We start from the raw sequence: 20,200 nt of genomic DNA, 5'->3' as shown, positions 1-20,200 counted from the left end.
GGGGGAGCATAGACTATCAGGCAAACAGAGGCCTCACTCTGTGACAGAGTCCTATTCTGCTGCCGCTGGCATTCATTCACAAACAGTTCACTGTTGCCTGTTCAAAACTTGCTTTCCTTTATGCCGTTCTCATTAACGCCAGCAGCAGAACCATTTCAGTCTTTGGGAGAAACACTTAACTGCGCGACACCAATCTCAATCTATGCTGAATCTGGAATCTGTAGTTGTATAAAAACCGAATAGTGCATCTTGTTCATGATCCAACTGCTTGGGGTGGTAAGATGAAGACCAGTCGTCAATATAAAAATCACACAATATCCAAACAGAAAAAGTGTTTCATGGTGAACACAAAGCGGTCTACAGGCTCTCTTTATAAAGAAGGACCAAGGAGGAACATTTTCCTACCAATACCCCTTTGTATCACCAAACCCACAATATGATGTACCTACAACAGCAAACTACAGCACTAAATGCTAATAATTCACAAAATGTTTTGATGCTAATTTGCCTCAAAGGTCTCCATTACATCCTCTGGAGTCTAACTGTACTTTCCGAGCTCTCTTTGGATCAATAAATCCATGACTGACATATGACACCGTCACTGCAGGACAGTCCTAGACTCACCCCTGAGAGTTCATACCAAACCCCCTGCAGTCAGCAGGATTCAGCACCAAGGACCTCATCCCTTTTCAGCTTTTAGTAGCTGGGCAGACGGATTCGGTTTCACTATGCAGTCAGAAAGACACCTTTGGCTCTTTGGATGAAGTCTACCTGACCTCTACAAGTAATCTAGTTGTATGTAGTCCTATGCAGTTTTACATTAGCCCATTGGTACAGAGAAATCTAGGATAATGGATTATCCATCATTCTTATGGTAACCTAGTAAGTACTGTAGCTATATAGGTCTCATTCTTATGGTAACCTAGTAAGTACTGTAGCTATATAGGCCTCATTCTTATGGTAACCTAGTAAGTACTGTAGCTATTTAGGCCTACATGAGGTGGGATGAAATGAAGATAGCTGCAAGATGTACCGTATATATAAAATGGCACTCGTCCACCAAACCAAGCATGCCAAGAAATAATATTTGAAGTCAGATGTTTAATTTTTTTGCCAAAAATTATATAGCCATCCCTCCTTAACCTGTACAAAACCTCTACACCGTTAATGTACAAGGACATTCTCTGCTACTCATCTACCAAAGTAATAATGGGTCCCAGTGGGGCTTTGGCCTGAACTGACTGGGTGGTGAGGCAGACAGAAACAACCTCCCTCTTGGAGATGCTGTCACATATAGCCCATCTCTGTATTGTACTCTATTGGTAAGTAGGTCAACAGCTTGGTAGGACAGTTATGACATAGCAGAACCTTCACAAAGCATCAGCAGTGCTGGAGGAAAATAGCTTTTACAAAGTGCAACCATCTACTAGTTAAAGGAATAGTTCACCCAAAGTACATGTTGGTTTCCTTACCCTGGCTCTCCTAGGTATTGATAGCAACAAGATTTTCCCTTTTGAGGAACGATTGGGTGCTTAATTACATTTGTCCATACAACTCTGGACTTCCTTCTTAAAATGATATATTGGAGCCACCACACATGAAAGCAGCCTTGTAGCACTGTAGCATTTATCTAGTGTGATCTTTGGGCTCTGGGGGATATTCGTTAAAAGTGATTAAGCCACTATTCTTAGTTGTTATCGCCGCTCTTCCTTATCCCAGTCCTTAAAACAACTTCTAAATTACTAATAATTTATCATACTGAGTGGGTGGCACACTGCCAATTAACAAACTCTGAATTCCAAATGGCGTCCTATTCCCTTCATAGTGCACTATTTATCACCAGAACACTATGGGCCCTGGTCAAAAGTAGTGCACTGTAGGGAATAGGGTGCCATTTGGGACATAACCTAAATATTTGTCTTGTGTGCACCTTTGACAAGTCATGCTAGTGTATAATTGATGAGGCTTGGCTCTTCCCTGAACGAAGAGTGCATTGTGGACACAGTACGGCTCCCAGATTGAGCTCTGCAAGCTGTAAATTCAAGGGCAAAAAGGGACATATTGTACAGTAAGGCTCCATACATAGGCCTATTGAGTCCCCAATCTAAAAAAAAAAATATATATATATAATCACATTATACATAAATAAATTCATTAAATACTTGTTTTCCACCATCATTTGCAAATAAATTCATTAGAAAATCCTACAATGTGATTTTCTGGATTTTTTTTCTCATTTTGTCTGTCATAGTTGAAGTGTACCTATGATGAAACTTACAGGCCTCTCATCTTTTTAAGTGGGAGAACTTGCACAATTAGTGGCTGACTAAATACTGTTAAAATCAAGTTTTTCACAATTCCTGACATTTAATTATAGTAAAAGTCCCTGTCTTAGGTCTGTTAGGATCACCACTTTATTTTAAGAATGTGAAATGTCAGAATAATAGTAGAGAGAATTATTTATTTCAGCTTTTATTTCTTTCATCACATTCACAGTGGGTCAGAAGTTTGCATACACTCAATTAGTATTTGGTAGCATTGCCTTAAAATTGTCTAACATTGGGTCAAATGTTTTGGGTAGCCTTCCACAAGCTTCCCACAATACGTTGGGTGAATTCCTCCTGACAGAGCTGGTGTAACTGACTCAGGATTGTACGCCTCCTTGCTCGCGCACGCTTTTTCAGTTCTTCTCACAAATGTCTTGAGATGTTGCTTCAATATATCCACATCATTTTCCTACCTCATGAAGCCATCTATTTTGTGAAGTGCAGCAGTCCCTCCTGCAGCAAAGCACCCCCACAACATGATGCTGCCTCCCCCATGCTTCACATTTGGGATGGTGTTCTTTGGCTTGCAAGCCTCCCCCTTTTTCCTCCAAACATAACGATGGTCATTCCGGCCAAACAGTTATATTTTTGTTTCATCAGACCAGAGGACATTTCTCCAAAAAGAACGATCTTTGTCGCCATGTGCAGTTGCAAACCGTCGTCTGGCTTTTTATGGTGGTTTTGGAGCAGTGGCTTCGTCCTTATCGAGCGGCCTTTCAGGTTATGTCGTTTTTACTGCGGATATAGATACGTTTGTACCCGTTTCCTCCAGCATCTTCACAAGGTCCTTTGCTGTTGTTCTGGGACGGATTTGCACTTTTCGCACCATCATCTCTAGGAGACAGAACGCGTCTCCTTCCTGAGTGGTATGACAGATGTGTGGTCCCATGGTGTTTATACTTGGGTACTATTGTTTGTACAGATAAACGTGGTACCTTCAGGCATTTGGAAATTGCTCCCAAGGATGAACCAGACTTGTGGAGGTCTACAATATTTTTTCTGAGGTCTTGGCTGATTTCTTTTGATTTTCCCATGATGTCAAGCAAAGACGCACTGAGTTTGAAGGTAGGCTATGAAATACATCCACAGGTACACCTCCAATTGACTCAAATGATGTCAATTAGCCTATCAGAAGCTTCTAAAGCCATGACAATTTTCTGGAATTTTCCAAGCTGTTGAAAGGCAAAGTCAGTTGAAATAAATAAATTAGGCCCTAACCTATGGATTTCACATGACTGGGCAGGGGTGCAGCCATGGGTGGGCCTTGGAGGGCACAGGCTCATCTACTTGGCAGCCAGGCCCAGCCAATCAGAACAAGTTTTTCCCCTTAAAAGGGCTTTATTACAGTCAGACGATCCTGCAGGTGAAGAAGCCGGATGTGGAGGTCCTGACAAATTATCTAAAATGACAAAAGAGGCAGCTTTTGGTAGAGAAATTAACATTCAATTATCTGGCAACAGCTCTGATGGCCATTCCTGCAGTCAGCATGACAATTGCACACTCCCTCAAAACATGAGACATCTGTAACATTATGTTGTGTGTCAAAACTGCGCATTTTAGAGTGGCCTTTTATTGTCCCCTGCACAATGTGCACCTGTGTAATGACCATGCTGTTTAATCAGCTTCTTGATATGGCACATTTGTCAGGTGGAAGGAGAAACGCTCACTAACAGGGATGTAAAGAAATGTGGGTACAAATGTTGAGAGAAATAAGCTTTTTCTGCATATTTAAAATTTCTGGGATTTTTTCAAATGTATTTTTCATGAAAACAACACTTTGCATGTTGCTTTTATATTCATGTTGAGTGATGTTGGCCCATCTTGACTCCAATGCTTTCCACAGTTGTGTCAAGTTGGCTGGATGGCCTTTGGGTGGTGAACCATTCTTGATACACACAGGAAACTGTCCGGGGGTATCATCGGATGGGGCCACAGTGTCTCCTGACCCCTCCTGTCTCAGCCTCCAGTATTTATGCTGCAGTAGTTTATGTATCGGGGGGGCTAGGGTCCGTTTGTTATATCTGGAGAACTTGTCTTATCCGGTGTCCTGTGTGAGTTTAAGTATGCTCTCTCTAATTCTCTCCTTCTCTCTCTCTCCTAGCCCTAGGACCATGCCTCAGGACTACCTGGCATGATGACTCCTTGCTGTCCCCAGTCCACCTGGCCATGCTCCTGCTCCAGTTTCAACTGTTCTGCCTGCGGCTATGGAATCCTGACCTGTTCAATGGACGTGCTACCTGTCCCAGGCCTATTATTTGACCATGCTGGCCATTTATGAACATTTGAACATCTTGGCCATGTTCTGTTATAATCTCCACCCGGCACACCCAGAAGAGGACTGGCCACCCCTCATAGCCTGGTTCCTCTCTAGGTTTCTTCCTAGGTTTTGGCCTTTCTAGGGAGTTTTTCCTAGCCAATGTGCTTCAACACCTGTATTGCTTGCTGTTTGGGGTTTGAGGCTGGGTTTCTGTACAGCACTTTGAGATATCAGCTGATGTACGAAATGCTATATAAATAAATTTGATTTGATTCAGCATTAAAAAAAATCCAGCAGCGTTGCAGTTCTTGACACACCCAAACCGGTGCACCTGGCACCTACCACCATACCTAAATCTTTTGTCTTACCCATTCACCCTCAGTGCAACAAATACACAATCCACATCTCAAGGCTTAAAAATACTTATTTAACCCATCTCCTCCTCTTCATCAATAAGGGATCATAGCTTTCACCTGGATTCATCTGGTCAGTTTGTCATGGAAAGAGCAGGTGTGTCTAATGTTTTGTGCACTCAGTGTATATATTTGTTTAATTTTGGCAACACCACTGCAGTTGACCTAGACTTTGAATACCACTGGTCTAGTACAATGCTGCTTCCCAATACATCATATAAACCAGCTTATCTTTCACAATAGTCCAGTCCATAAGATCACCTGTGTAATGACCATGCTGTTTAATCAGCTTCTTGATATGGCACATTTGTCAGGTGGAAGGAGATCCAGCAAACAGCAACCACCCAGACAGAGGGAGATAAGATTCTATTATTTCAGGTACGGTGTCACAGGCAATTTTCTCTGGTTGCCACTGCTGGTCTGAGGCAATAATAAAATATGTGGATAAACTAGGTCCAAGACCCAGCAGGGTCACGGAAGAAGGACAGCAAGGGCTTTCAAGGCTCCAGTCACAGCCGTTTTGGGATTCAGCCTGGAAGGCAACTGATAAGTCTGGTCGAATCAAGAGGACCTCATCAATGCATTTGTTTGCTCCTTGAAGTACAGGCACCAGCAGGCAGTGACATCCATCAACCAACCAAGTCCTTATTTCTATTGACTTGGCGCCCTCTTGTGTTGATGTGTGTATCGGCAAGAGCGAGAGAGGCTCCATAACGTCTTGTGCCTTGCTGAGCAACTCATGTACAGTGTATATTACTTTATTTCATCAATTAAGTGTCTACAAACAATTTCCCCAAATGCATGCTTGGCAGGGAATAATGACACCTCTTAGTCACTGACAGCTCCACCCAGACAGCCTGTTGGTCTGGTGAGTAATCCATCAGGGTTGGTAGACCAGAGCACACGGGTGTGTTCACTAAGGTGAAACGTTTACAACAATGCAGATACAAATTTAACCAAACAGAAATTCCAGTTCCACGTGACAGACAATAAAATCTGTTCTACATAATGCTTTTCTATCTGCTGTGTGTATGGGTGTGGCCCTTACCCTGGTCTATGTTGTGCTGTGGTAGCTGGCTCATCTGAGCGTTGACCACGCCTGCGTAATTCCGTAGAAACGCCTCCTCACTCGGCGTCAGCTGAGAAACAATTAATTAATAACGTATTAAAAAAAATATATATATATAATGTTTTAACCCCCCTTTTCTCCCCAATCTTTTCTCATTGCTGCAATTCCCCAACGGGCTCGGGAGAGAAAAAGGTAGTGTCTAGAGGTCGACCGATTAATCGGAATGGCCAATTAATTGGGGCCGATTTCAAGTTTTCAGAACAATTGGAAATGGGTATTTTTGGACGTCGATTTGCCGTTTTTTAAAAATATATTTTTTTATACCTTTATTTAACTACGCAAGTCAGTTAAAGAACACATTCTTATTTTCAATGACGGCGAAGGAACGGTGGATTAACTGCCTTGTTCAGGGGCAGAACGACAGATTTTCACCATGTCAGCTCGGGGGATCCAATCTTGCAACCTTACAGTTAACTAATCAAACGCAATAACAATCTGCCCCTCTCTCGTTGCACTCCACAAGGAGACTGCCTGTTACGTGAATGCAGTAAGCCAAGGTAAGTTGCTAGCTAGCATTAAACTTATCTTATAAAAAACAATCATAATTACGAGTTAACTACACATGGTTGATGATATTATTAGATATTATCTAGCGTGTCCTGCGTTGCATATAATCTGACTGAGCATACAAGTATCTGACTGAGCGGTGGTAGGCAGAAGCAGGTGCGTAAACATTCATTCAAACAGCATGTGTGTCAAGCATTGCACTGTTTATGACTTCAAGCCTATCAACTCCCGAGATGAGGCTGGTGTAACCGAAGTGAAATGGCTAGCTAGCTCCTCCCTGGGCTCGAACCAGCAACACAACGACAACAGCCACCATCAAAGCAGCGTTACCAATGCAGAGCAAGGGGAACAACTACTAGAAGGCTCAGAGCATGGGTAACGCTGCTTCGATGGTGGCTGTTGTCGTTGTGTTGCTGGTTCGAGCCCAGGGAGGAGCGAGGAGAGGGATGGAAGCTATACTGTTACACTGGCAATACTAAAGTGCCTATAAGAACATCCAATAGTCAAAGGTTAATGAAATACAAATGGTATAGAGGGAAATAGTCCTATAATACCTACAACCTAAATTTTCTTACCTGGGAATATTTAAGACTCATGTTAAAAGGAACCACCAGCTTTCATATGTTCTCATGTTCTGAGCAAGGAACTGAAACGTTAGCTTTCTTACATGGCACATATTTCACTTTTACTTTCTTCTCCAACACTTTGTTTTTGCATTATTTAAACCAAATTGAACATGTTTCATTATTTACTTGAGGCTAAATTTATTTTATTGATGTATTATATTAAGCTAAAATAAATGTTAATTCAGTATTGTTGTAATTGTCATTATTACAAATAAATAAAAATTGACCGATTAATCGGCATCGGCTTTTTTGGTCCTCCAATAATCGGCATCGGCGTTGAAAAATCATAATCGGCCGACCTCTAGTAGAGTCATGCATCCTCCGAAACATGAGCCGCCTAAACTCGCTTCTTTACACCCACTCGCTTAACCTGGAAGCCACCTGCACCAATGTGTCGGAGGAAACACCGCCTGACCAAAGTCATCCTGCAGGCGCCCGGCCTGCCACAAGAAGTCGCTAGAGCGTGATGAGCCAAGTAAAGCTCCCCCGGCCAAACCCTCCCCTGGCCCGGGTGACGCTGGGTCGATTGTACGCCGCCCTAAGGGACTCCCGGTCACGGCCGGTAATGACACAGCCTGAGATCAAACCCCAGACTGTAGTGACGCCGCACATAAGAATGAATCAATTATTTATAACCACAAGAGCTTTGAAATTGATAATGCACCAAATATCTATGCTACTAATACAATATATGGGTATACGTACATTTGATCCCATCTTCTTCAGCATGAGCAGGACCCGCACCTTTTGCTGGACGTACATCTCTTCAGGAGACTTCCCTGGGGCCTCCTCACGGTTCATCCCCCCTGCTCCTGTAGCTCTGAGACACAAAGGACATTTTTAGAAAGTGAAAGGCATCCTCCAGCTATTTTTCTTAACTTTCCTGTTGAAAAGCAATATCCCAAGTATAAATAGAGTAATGTAAACTCACTTAATAGTGTTTTCTTAGAAAGCTGCAAACTAGAAGGAGTAGTTAATTCAAGGAGTTGTAATGCCGACCCCCCTATTTAAAACCACTGAGAGCGGGTCAATGATGATGCTGAATGTTGAGGCCCATCATGGGCTAACGCTGAATCCCAACTGACACTATGCCCTTCATACAGTGCACTATGTAGGGAATAGGGTTCCATTTAGGGATGCATACTAAGTCAGTGCAGGTTGGTACATCACAGTAGAAACAGCGCTCATTAATATTGCATGGGAGTTTTCACAGAGCTCCCTTTCTCGCCCCTGCTTGCTCCCTCCATCTCTCCCTCTGTTACTAATGACCTATTTTCACAGTCAATCTGCGGAGAGATGGGAAGGGAACAGAGGCGATAAAAAGCCCTTCCATTGCTAATGCAAATGACAGAAGGGATAGGTTCCTTTGTGACAGGCTGCTGCCGATCACAAGATTTGTTGTCGAATTTGATTTCTTTCTCGTGGTGCACCAATAAATATTTCCATATTTTCCCAAAAAAGCCTAAAGCTGTTTTCTACAAAGTGGAATACTGAAAAGGAAAGTAAAAAGTTGGATAACCAAGAAGAGAAAGATTAATCCTTTACAAATAAATTCCCTGGGGCTGGGTATCACAGGAGAATCCTATGGGAGACACCGAGTCTGATAGGGTTTCTTTCACATTTGTTGGGCCTCTTCCTATACAAAGGGCTGCTAACACATGTTGACAGGCTGATTTAATCGAAAAGCTGGATCAGCCCCCTTTTTTAGAAGGATGATGCGGCTGCCGTTAGCTGGGGTGTCATTAAGGGGGACAGACAGACATTGGCAACAAAAAAAAACATTGGTCACCTAACCTTAGTTGTATGTGGATCATTTCTACACGGTGGGTTTATTTTATACTCTCTTAGCTGCATGCTGCAAGCAAGCAAAAGGCCTACAGAAATAAAAAATTAATGCCGGCAGTGGGTTAACTGCCTTGTTCAGGGGCAGAATGACAGATTTTTACATTATAAGCTCGGGGATTCGATCTAGCAACCTTTCGGTTACTGGCCCAACGCTCTAACCACTAGGCGACCTACACACTAAAACCCCAAGATATCTATGATGCAGTGCAACATAAACAAAAGGTTTCAATAGAAGCTCTTCATATTGACAGAGAGAGATGGATAGACAGAGGGCCTGCTTTTTACAGGACTCAAAGTGAGAAGAACATTAAAGATGTACACGTTTGGGAAAAATGGGGTTGGGATGGTAGCTCAGAGCCTTATTGGTGACACTTTTGATCAAATGTTCCTCCCTTGTCCCCCCCCCCCCCCCACAAATGGGTCAGCCAGAACTCTGGGAAGGCAGAGGCCTAACAGCCGACGACGCGCAATGCATGATAAAAACACAGACAGCAATGTCAAATCAAAGTTTATTGGTCGCATACGCATATGTTATATACAATAGCTCCAACAGTGCAGTAATACCTAGCAAAAAAACAACCCATACATAATTCAGAAAAATAAACAAGTTATATATGATGAGCCATGAATCGAATACAGTATATACACTGAACAAAAATATAAATGCAACAATTTCAAAAAACTTACTGAGTTACAGTTAACAAGGAAATCAGTCAATTTAAATAAATAAATTAGGCCCTAATCTATGGATTTCACATGACTGGGCAGGGGCTTTATTACAGACAGAAATACTCCTCAGCTTGATATGCTACACCTGTCAGGCAGATGGATTATCGTAGCAAATGAGAAATGCTCACAAACAGGGGTGTAAACAAATTTGAGCAATTATTGCAGGGGGGAAATAAGCTTTCAGTGTATGTTGGGGATCTGTTTTTTTGACTCATGAAACATGGGACCAACACTTTATATGTTGCATGTATATTTTTGTTCAGTGTACATATGAAGTGGGTGAAATAGTATGTAAACATTATTACTGACCAGTGTTCAATGACTTTGTATACACAGGGCAGTAGTCTATGGTGCAGGGTAGAGAACCGGGTGGTAGCCGGATAGATCAGTGACTAAGGTTTAGGGCAAGGTACTGGGAGGAGGTCGGTTAGTGGTGACTTAACAGTCTGATGGCCTGGAGATAAAATCTGCTTCTCAGTCTCTTGGTCCCAGCTTTGATGCATATTCAATGTAGCGGACGGCAGGTAGCCTAGTGTTTAGAGCATTGGACAAGTAACCGACAGGTTGCAAGACCGAATCCACGGGCTGACAAGGTAAAAATCTGTCGTTCTGCCCCTGAACAGGGCAGCTAACCCACTGTTCCTAGGACGTCATTGAAAATAAGAATTTGTAACTGACTTGCCTAGTTAAAACCTGTACAGTCACTGACTTCTAGATGGTCGGGTGGCTGAGGTCCTTGATGGCCTTCCTGTGACACTGGACGCTGTAGATGTCCTGGAGGGCAGAGAGTGGGCTGACTGCACCACCCTCTGGAGAGCCTTGTGGTTGCGGGCAGTGCAGTTGGCATACCAGGCGGTGATAGACTGACAGGATTCTCACATAAGTGCATCGGTAGAAGCTTGTGAGGGTCTTGGGGGCCAAACCAATTTTTTTCAGACTGAGGTTGAAAAGGAACTGTTCTACGCTGTCTGTGTGAAAGGACCATTTCAGGAAGTCAGTGATGTGCACGCTGAGGAACCTGAAGCTTTTGACCCTCTCCACTGCGGCCCCGTCGATGTGGATGGGGGCGTGTTCTCTCTGCTGTGTCCTGTAGTCCACAATCAGCTCTTTTGTTATGTTGACGTTGAGATTATTTTCCTGGCTCCACCCCGCCAGGGCTCTCACCTCCTCCCTGTAGGCTGTCTCATTGTTGTTGATAATCAGGCCTACCACTGTTGTGTCGTCAGCAAACTTGATGATTGAGTTGAAGACGTACGTGGCCACACAGTCATGGGAGAACAGGGAGTACAGGAAGGGGCTAAGTACGCACCCCTATGGGGCCCGTGTTGAGGATCAGTGTGGCGGAGGTCTTTTTGTTGCTTACTTTCACCACATGGGGGTGGCCCTTCAAGAGGTCCAAGACCCAGTTACACAGGGAGCTTGAGGGCACTATGGTGTTGAAGGCTGAGCTGTAGTCAGAGCATTCTTACATACGTATTTCTCTTCTCCAGATGGAATAGGGTAGTGTGCAGTGCAATGGCGATTGCGTCGTCCGTTGATCTGGGGCGATATATTTATTGTAGTGGGTCAAGGGTGTCAGGTAAGGTGGAGGTGATATTGTCCTTAACTAGCCTTAAAAAAGCACTTCATGATGACAGAAGTGAGTTCTACGGGGCGATAGTCATTTAGTTCAGTTACCTCCGGTTTCTTTGGTACAGCAACAATGGTGGAAATCTTGAAGCAATTGGGATACGGAGAGATTGAATATGTCTGTAACCACTCCAGTCAGCTGGTTTGCACATGCTGTCTGAGCCAGCAACCTTGCGAGGGTTAACACGCTTAAATTACTTACTCACTTCAGCCACGAAGCATGAGCGTCCGGGACCCACATCGGCAGATTCATGTTTTTTTCTCCCTCGAAGCGAGCGAAGAGGGTGTTTAGTTCGTCCGGAAGCAAGACTATGGTGACCGCGACATGGCTGTCGTTCCCTTTATAATCTGTAATTGTCTGGATCTTTTAAAAAAAATAAAGGAGAGCCGCACACACTAGAAGCTCAGATGCAAAAATGCAATGTCCAACATGTCGACAGACAAGTTGTCTTCATCAGGGTATAATGACAAACACTGCGGTGTGACTCATTTATATAGTGTCAAAAGACACACACAGGTGTCTAATCATGGCCAGGTGTGGCCTGATATCATTAGTTAATTGTCATATGTTAAAATAGCATACAAAAAACATAAATGGATAGCGTACGATCATAGATACAATTTGGCTACATAAGCCTACAAACATTTACAATAGCAAAATCACAATAATCACAAGAATGGCTTCCGATAAAAGTCTACGTTGAGAGGGTCTGTGAGATTTCAAAACCATAACTAGAGACTGTCAACAAATACAATAAAGATTTGCTGATTGAGTGAGTTCATAAGTTTACTCAGCACTATCAACACTTTTATAAGCCATAAAATACATGTTCTCCCTACTTCCACTTGTGCTACAACCAGCACTGCAGCTACAATGAATGAGTACGAAAGTGTATTGATAGGCTTACGTTGTTATTATTGGCGGCTTGGGACTTTTGGCATGAGGCAGAAATAATGAGGTGCGACTCGAGTTACGCCGTCAGCTGGAAGACAATGGAGGAAAGGTAGAGTGGAGGGATGCTGAGAAGTGGACCCTCAGTCTGCTGTTCTCGCCTTCCACGGAGACAGACCATCAGATGCAGGCATCAGTCCAGAAAAAATATATATAAATTCTAGTTATTTAAATGTATGATCACTCAGCTGTGCCTCAAGTAATACAACAACTGATCTATTACCGGTGTAACCATATAGCCTACCTCACTTTTTGAAATTAACATTTTTAAATAGAGGTCTGAGAAGAACAATGCATTGTAATTCAAGCAAAGCCAATGTGATGATAATGTATTGGGCATATAGCCTACTGAACAAACCCCATTGCTATAGTAATGTTTTAATACGTTAATGTTAACTGGTTCCTTGATCTGATCTATAGGCTATGCTTTAAAGTAGACTACTTTTTTATTTTTACATTTATTTAACTTATTAGAATCTCCCCCAAAATGCATTTTGTTTAAAAGTAATAACTAGTGAAGGCTATTGGTAAAAGCAGCTGCGAGATATGCTTTTTCTCCATGACCAAAACATGACATTGTGCACATTAAACTGGGATAAAGTTGTAGGTTACACTGGCAAGTAAAGAATATTGGCCAGGGTACATTTAATTATAAATCTGATCATTGTACATTGGGGAGATGTGGGAAGCTAAAAGGCTAGCTCTTTTGCTGTTTTTAGCTAGCTAGCAAGCTGCTAGCGGTGTAGCCTACAGCAAACTGGCAGGCACAAAACGAGGTAATATAAAACAAACATTCATTATGTAACTACTATTTCTAATTTACAGTTCATATATGGAAAAGAGAACATTTAAATAAATGCATTAGGCCCTAATCTATGGATTTCACATGACTGGGAATACAGATATGCATCCGTTGGTCACAGAGCAGGTAAGGGCGTGGATCAGAAAACCAGTCTGGTGTAACCACCATTTGTCTCATGTAGTGCGACATCTCCTTAGCATTGAGTTGATCTGGCTGTTGATTGTGGCCTGTGGAATGTTGTCCCACTCCTCTTCAAAGGCTGTGCGAAGTTGCTGGTTATTGGCGGAAACTGGAACACGTGGTTGTACACGTCAATCCAGAGTATCCCAAACATGCTCAATGGGTGACATGTCTGGTGAGTACGCAGGCCATTGAAGAACTGGGCCATTTTCTAGAACTGTGTACAGATCCTTGCAACATGAGGCCATGCATTATCATGATGAAACATGAGGCGATGAAATCATGATATCTCTATGCCTTCAAATTGCCATCGATAAAATGTAATTGTGTTCGTTATCCGTAGCTTATGCCTGCCCATACCATAACCCCACCATGGGGCACTCTGTTCACAACGTTGGCAATAGCACACCGCTCGCCCACACGACACCATACACTCTGTCTGCTATCTACCCGCTATTTACCCTATAGAACAGGGATGTGACATTTGAAGTGAGACATCGGTGGCATTGTGTTGTGACAAAACTGCACATTTTAGAGTAGCCCTTTGTCCCCAGCTCAAGGTGCACCTGTGTAATGAGCATGCTGTTTAAATAAGCTTATTGATGTGCTACATGCGTCAGGTGGGTGGATTATCTTGGCAAAGGAAAAATGTTCACTAACAGGGATGTAAATCAATTTGTGCACAAAATCATATGGGAAATGTCAGTTTATGAAACATGGGACCAACACTTTACATGTGTATATATCGTTGTTCAGTATATTATTAAAATATGCAGTTGGTTTTCATTGAAATGAGCTAACAATGGCGCTGTTTTAAAATGGGATTCTTTGCTTTTACCACAAACATTAAGAAAACAACAAAAAAAATTCTGCTAGCAGATACCCATAGACTGTTCATCTGACTCTGGGGGAAGTAGATAAAGGGCCTAATTTCAAAAATCCGAATGCATCCCTTTAATGGACAGGCTAATTCTGTGGTAAATGAACACTGATCCACAAGGGGTGCTCAGAGCAACGGGGTTAATAACCCAGCCAGACGCAATCAAACGCTGCTTTAGGCCCAAACGAATCCTGGTCTCGGACTCTGTTTGGGCTCTTGTCAGTGTTGCCATGTTTTGCAGCACGGAGCAGGCAGGCACTCCAGGAGGCTAGCTGTCTGAGACTTACTGGGCAGCTCTGTTAAATCTCAGCTTAATATCAGGGATCCTAACAACAATAACAGTAGTTGCATCTCAAATGGCACCTTATTTCCTACATAGTGCACTATGTAGGGAATAGGGTGCCATTTGGGACACATCCAGTGCCATCTGAAGTCTGGACTGTCTATAGAACAGGGATGTGACATTTGAAATAAGTCGCTACAAGCAGAGCCGCCTAAATGCGTCATAAACAGAGGAAATGCTTCAAGATACATTTGCGATTATCCACCAAGCATCTTCTGCATGCATGCCTGACTGAGTTTGTGTGAGAGACAAGAACACAGCTACTCAGGAGCTTTCTGACACTGTCTACTCCCCTTACACTCAACCCTTAGCTGCCAGGGACCACAGCCAGGGAAGGGACCACAGCCAGGGATTAGTGTGCAATACGATAGGCCTTCGCATGTGACAGGGTCAGGAAGGCCACAGGCCTCCACGGTGCACCAACCCAATGATGACAAATAGGAGCCCTTTCCACTTATCATGTCTGTCCATTTAACCTGTTATTAAAGTCACTCACAATGTCTGATTGTTCAGAAATAGTATGCTTGTACAGTGGGCCTGGGAAAGAAGCCAAATAGGAGCGATAGAATTTGACTTGGGAATTGGCATTGAGTGAAGTTCGGACTTCTTCTATAAACCAAATCATGTTGTAGGCAGGGTTGATGGGCAGAAATGGCTTAGCTTGCATTCTCTGAGTTATCTTAGGCCTAAGTCCATCTCATAAGCAATGTGTCAGAAACAAAAGTCCTGTATGCACACTGGCAGCTTGATTGCCAACTACTAGGCCGTTCTCTGCGGCCGAGCAGGTCCAGGCATGGACCAGTAACACATTTACATAGGGCCTAGGCCATATGGGCCTCTCTTCCATTTGGGAAGTGAACAGAGCTGCAGGTCAATTCCAATTGATCAGACAACTTCTCATGAAAATGTTATCTTAAAATCAGCACTTGATCACCAACTCCTGCTTGCTGTAACAATCCCTTCTATGGTTGTGAAAACAAGCCCTAAGTAGCACATCAAGGAAATTCCTTTTATAAAATGCAGACTTGTTTTGAAAAAGGACCTCAACTGGAGAGGGTCATACGATGTAGGCCAGGCTGTGGAGGGCTCCATCTAGGCCAGGGATGGGCAACTTTGATGGGGGTGGGGGGGTACAAAAAACTGAACTCTTCATGAGGGGCCGCAGTGGGGTGGGTCTGCGCACCCACATCCCCACCCGCGAGCAAAAATGTTTGGGTGGCCCCCCTCGTGAAAGCGAAGAGGAACATTATAAGTTTTAAAGTAAATTTCATGCAATTCTGCACATTTTTCCATGTGGCGGAGAGAAAAATGTGCCATTCTTAATATAGTAACCAATGATCAGTGGGCCCCACCCCGGTCGATAACTCGACCATGCTACTAGTTTAGATAGTTGGCCCCTAGACTAACTTACCAATCTAAAAAAAAATGCTGATTGAGTGACTGCTGATGCACAACCAAATTTCAAAATAGCACCTTGTGTATTCTAACTCTCAACAGTAAGTTGAGACCCCGACTGAGTTCCACGCAAAAAAATTATATACATTTTGTTTATTTGTTTGGTGAAATTGGTCTGCGGCCTACAATAGGGGGGCCGCATGCGGCCCATGAGCCACCAATTGCCCATCCCTGATCTAGGCTACTGTATATCTGCAGCAGGCTGCTTTTGTGACTAGTCTACCTCTTCACATTTGCAGTTCAGCAACAATGGCCACAGTATTTGAAGACAATGGTGATGAACTGGATTGTGAAAATATGATTGATAAGTAGGTCATGTCTTGTTATCACCATGTGAGGACTAAATTCATATAATTCTACAAAATGATATCATTATGACTAAGTCTGTGTTGAAAAGCTAAGTGGAAGGGCCTACAAACAGCAGCAAACTAGAAATATTGTGTGTCAACTTGACTAATAATGTGACTGTGTCAATTAACCTGAGTAAAAATGTGCCTGCCCTTTTTCCATGATTGCTTTTTGATTTGATTTATTAAGTTCCCTATTAGCAGACGCCAATGGCGACAGCTAGTCTTACTGACACATAACAAAAAATACATCACAGACAAAAAACATTACAATTTCCATACATGTAAAAACACCAACATGTAGTGTCTGTGCATCAGTTACACATACGTCAGTACATACTACATACACACAAGTTGGTCTTCATCAAATAAAGAATTTCAGAGACAAAGTAGGACCACTGCTTTACGAAATACAATGCATAGCTTTTTCCTCTTGCTCTACACAACATCTAAGGAATTGAGACAGAAGTGGCAGCAGTAATCTGGTCCCACTGGGACATGGCTGTGAGATCTGAAAGAGACAAAGATGTCTGGCACCTATTAAACAATGATATAGATAAATAATAAAATAATTTCTGCAAATCAGTGCCAGCTCTACAAAAGGAATGGCATAGGCTATTACTGCCAAGGTAAGATCTGGGCTACCAGTACTACCAGTATTTGAGAAGACATTTTAGGGGGAAATGACAGCAACAGGACAATTTGAACCAACCACCCAGTTACACTGAAAAGGCATCTGCTGCATACAATCTACTAGGTCGAAGCATCATCCTCCTCTTTCAGCAAGTCCAACACCTTATGGTGGTGGACTGAGTCCACTGTCCATTTTACACTAGGTTTGGTGTTGTATGTACGAGTACCCTACTTGTACTTGATAACAGCACCTCCCTGGCATAATGAGAGGGGGTGGTAGGTTTGAGAGGGAGGGTAGGGCAAGGGTCCTAATCTGGTTCCAAACCCCAGACACACAGGGGAATGTGCAGACTAAGAGAGCCATACGGTTCAACCAAGTTCACACATTTCCAGGAGAATCTCAAGCCCCTGTCCGTAGCCTGCCCTCACACCCACTCGTCAATGCTCCACTGCAGGCAATATGCCAGCTTCACAGCTGAATGTGTTGTCAGCCATCTGCCAGTTGGGGAAATAAGACCTTGCAAGGCTGAGCACAATGCTCTCATGGGTGTGGAGAGAGACTAAAATAGCCTACAGAAGTCAATGTGATGAGGTTTTAGAAGTAGAAGAGGTAGCCTAGCTAGGTAGAGCGCTTTATTTTTAAATGCCCCAACAAAACATTATTACTGTTTGATATTATATTATTGAAAATAATGTAGGAAAGTTGAAAAAGGACAATTTCATTTATAACAATAGGGTTGACTGTATATATACACACAAGTAGGTTGAGCATTAAAGTCAGTAACTTTTATTATTTGAATTATGTGGCAAATATAACACCTCATACCCAACACATCCCTATTTTTTGTTCGATTCAAGACCCCTTGTTTGATATCAGAACGTAAATCACTGTTACGTCCGGAATGTTGAAACATTCAAACAATAAGCTACAACAGACGAGGCGAAGCAAGAGGGTTTACTCTGCCCACGAAAAATAGACCACGAAGTGAGTCAACAAAAAATGTAATAGCTAAATTGCTACATGAGGCTTATTTGATAGAATATATCTCCTCAATATAATATCATATTTGGCTATAAGAAATGTCTAGAGGAAATCACAGAAAACTCCCAAGTTCCATTTTCCTGATATGGATAACGTAAATGTTTTGTACACATGGTATTGAGTGTAAAACGAACACTACACTGGTTAGTTAGCTATTAGTTACTTGGTTGTTACTGTTGCAGCATACCAAGTGTAACATTGTAGCTTGTTAGCGAGCTAGCCAGCAATCACTCAACGCCGTTTCCTGTCTCCCAGTATAGCTTGGTCGGTTGCTATTAACTGACGAACTCGTGGATCGTTGCAAATCCCCTCATGCAAACCAGGACTGAAAGCATTCGAAATATATTACGAAACCCACACTACTTACTAACGTGCAAACTTTACATATGTCTGTAACAACAGAGCTTCCATTTGCCACCAAATAATGCTAACAGCACTAGGCTCGAGACAAAAGCCTTGTGAATGAAGTTCCTATGCTATGGGGGGTGCAATTCCATCCAGGTACCGCTAGCCGATTGTAAGTATTCCACGGAGTAAATGCGATATTTCTAACAATACAACGTCCCCCAAACTCGGAGGAGAATTACCCGACGTCAGAACATTTTACATTTGAGCTTACCCCTCCTGGTCCAGTTTTCCTTTCTTCTGTGTTTTATTTTAATGGTGTGTTGTTTCACGAAGGCGTCCTGTTCCGGGGTCACATCCCTCCAGTTGGGAATCTGGCGTAAACCCTCCAGTTGGAGCTGCGTGGTGGAGCTGGCTCCCGTTGTTGTTTTAGTTCCAGGCGACCACTAGGGGAGCCGTCCGCCCAAAATGTAATTTTGTGACTGACTTTTTTTATGCATTATTTTGTTATTTACATTTAAGTAATTTATAGACAGGTTAGCTGACGTCACGAAAACTATGCGCAAGCTTCAATGGGGAAGAAGGCCGTGTGTTGTGATTCTGGATGGCAAGATAGATAGCGACAAGCTGTCATGTAGGGAAATATAGGTGGCTCATGTCAGCTGGTTGGGGGTTCAGCAGCTAAGCTGATGAAACTCGATTGTATTTATTGCATTTATTATTATACTGGTTCCGTCAATTTGGTTTAAAAAAATCAAATTCTCGTGAATTTTGCATGATGGTAAAGGACCATGGGCCACACCCTCTCATGCGATGCCAATTGGCCACATGCTGGCGCTATAACAAACAATTGAAAATGCAAACTTGGAACGCGGAACGCCCCTCCTAGAGTCATGAAATTCGGTACATAGGTCCCTCTGCTCACAAGGAACACATTTTCTATAGGACCAATAATGTCTGCCATGAAGGTTTTTTCACCATTTAGAATTGTGTGAAAAACATTCAAAATGCTATTCCTCTAGCACCGAATGACGGATCTGCACAAAACGCGATATATAGTATCTTTAGACCAAGGCTTCGCAACGCAATATTTTCCAGGCTAACATCTCAAACCACATGACTGCTATTGATCAATAAACATTCGCGTGGGCGTGGTCTGAAATATAAATGCATATAAATCAGATATGGATTTTCGTATTTTAACAAAACTTGGTACAAAAGATCCAAACACTGAAGACTCAACATAAGCAGGCACATTCAGATGGACCACATGGTAGCGGTATAACCGGCACATGTTTATAGCTCTTGGTCAATTTGACTCAGGATGAACTTTGGCACACATGCTCAGGGATGTGTCTCGCTAACCTGTAAACTATAGTTCAGTTTGGCTGCATGGTGGCGCAGTTGGACAGGAAAAAAAACCTTTATGAAAGCTCATTGGCTTATAGTGGCCATATTGTTTCAGCTAGTCCCGGAAAATATTGTGTTTTAAGATGTGCATCCACAATGTGATGCACAAAATGTGTTGATCAGTCCAGTGGTTCTGGAGAAGATGTTTAAAGTAGTCAATATCATACAAAATAGTCAGAAATACATCAAAAGCATATTGCATGATCAGTTTGATTTTGAGTTCTGATATTGGCCAAGTGTGGTTAGCAGCACAGAAGTAGCTCATCCTAGGGTGATATCCAATTTGTCCTAATGGTGCCACAGTAGGCCCACAGCTGAATTCCAGAATTTTTGCTTGCAGCTTTTATTT

General features: G+C 42.7%; 1 protein-coding gene across 1 annotated transcript in view; it reads right to left on the bottom strand.

Annotated features, from left to right (window-relative positions):
• ctnnbip1 (catenin, beta interacting protein 1) overlaps positions 1–18,884 on the bottom strand; it is a 29,123-nt gene extending 10,239 nt beyond the window's left edge. Inside the window, exons 1-3 of the mRNA XM_035740626.2 lie at positions 18,716–18,884; positions 7,965–8,079; positions 6,046–6,136 (exon numbers count right to left, since the gene is read on the bottom strand). Coding sequence (XP_035596519.1) covers positions 6,046–6,136; positions 7,965–8,060 — 187 coding nt within the window. The 5' untranslated portion in view covers positions 8,061–8,079; positions 18,716–18,884. The remainder of the gene's footprint in view (positions 1–6,045; positions 6,137–7,964; positions 8,080–18,715) is intronic.
• Between the last annotated feature and the right edge of the window lie 1,316 nt (positions 18,885–20,200).

The sequence above is a fragment of the Oncorhynchus keta genome, chromosome 28, assembly GCF_023373465.1.
Source record: "Oncorhynchus keta strain PuntledgeMale-10-30-2019 chromosome 28, Oket_V2, whole genome shotgun sequence".
Lineage (NCBI taxonomy): Eukaryota > Metazoa > Chordata > Actinopteri > Salmoniformes > Salmonidae > Oncorhynchus > Oncorhynchus keta.
The sequence above is the reverse complement of the archived record's forward strand: the minus strand, read 5'-3'. Positions and strand labels throughout refer to the sequence as shown.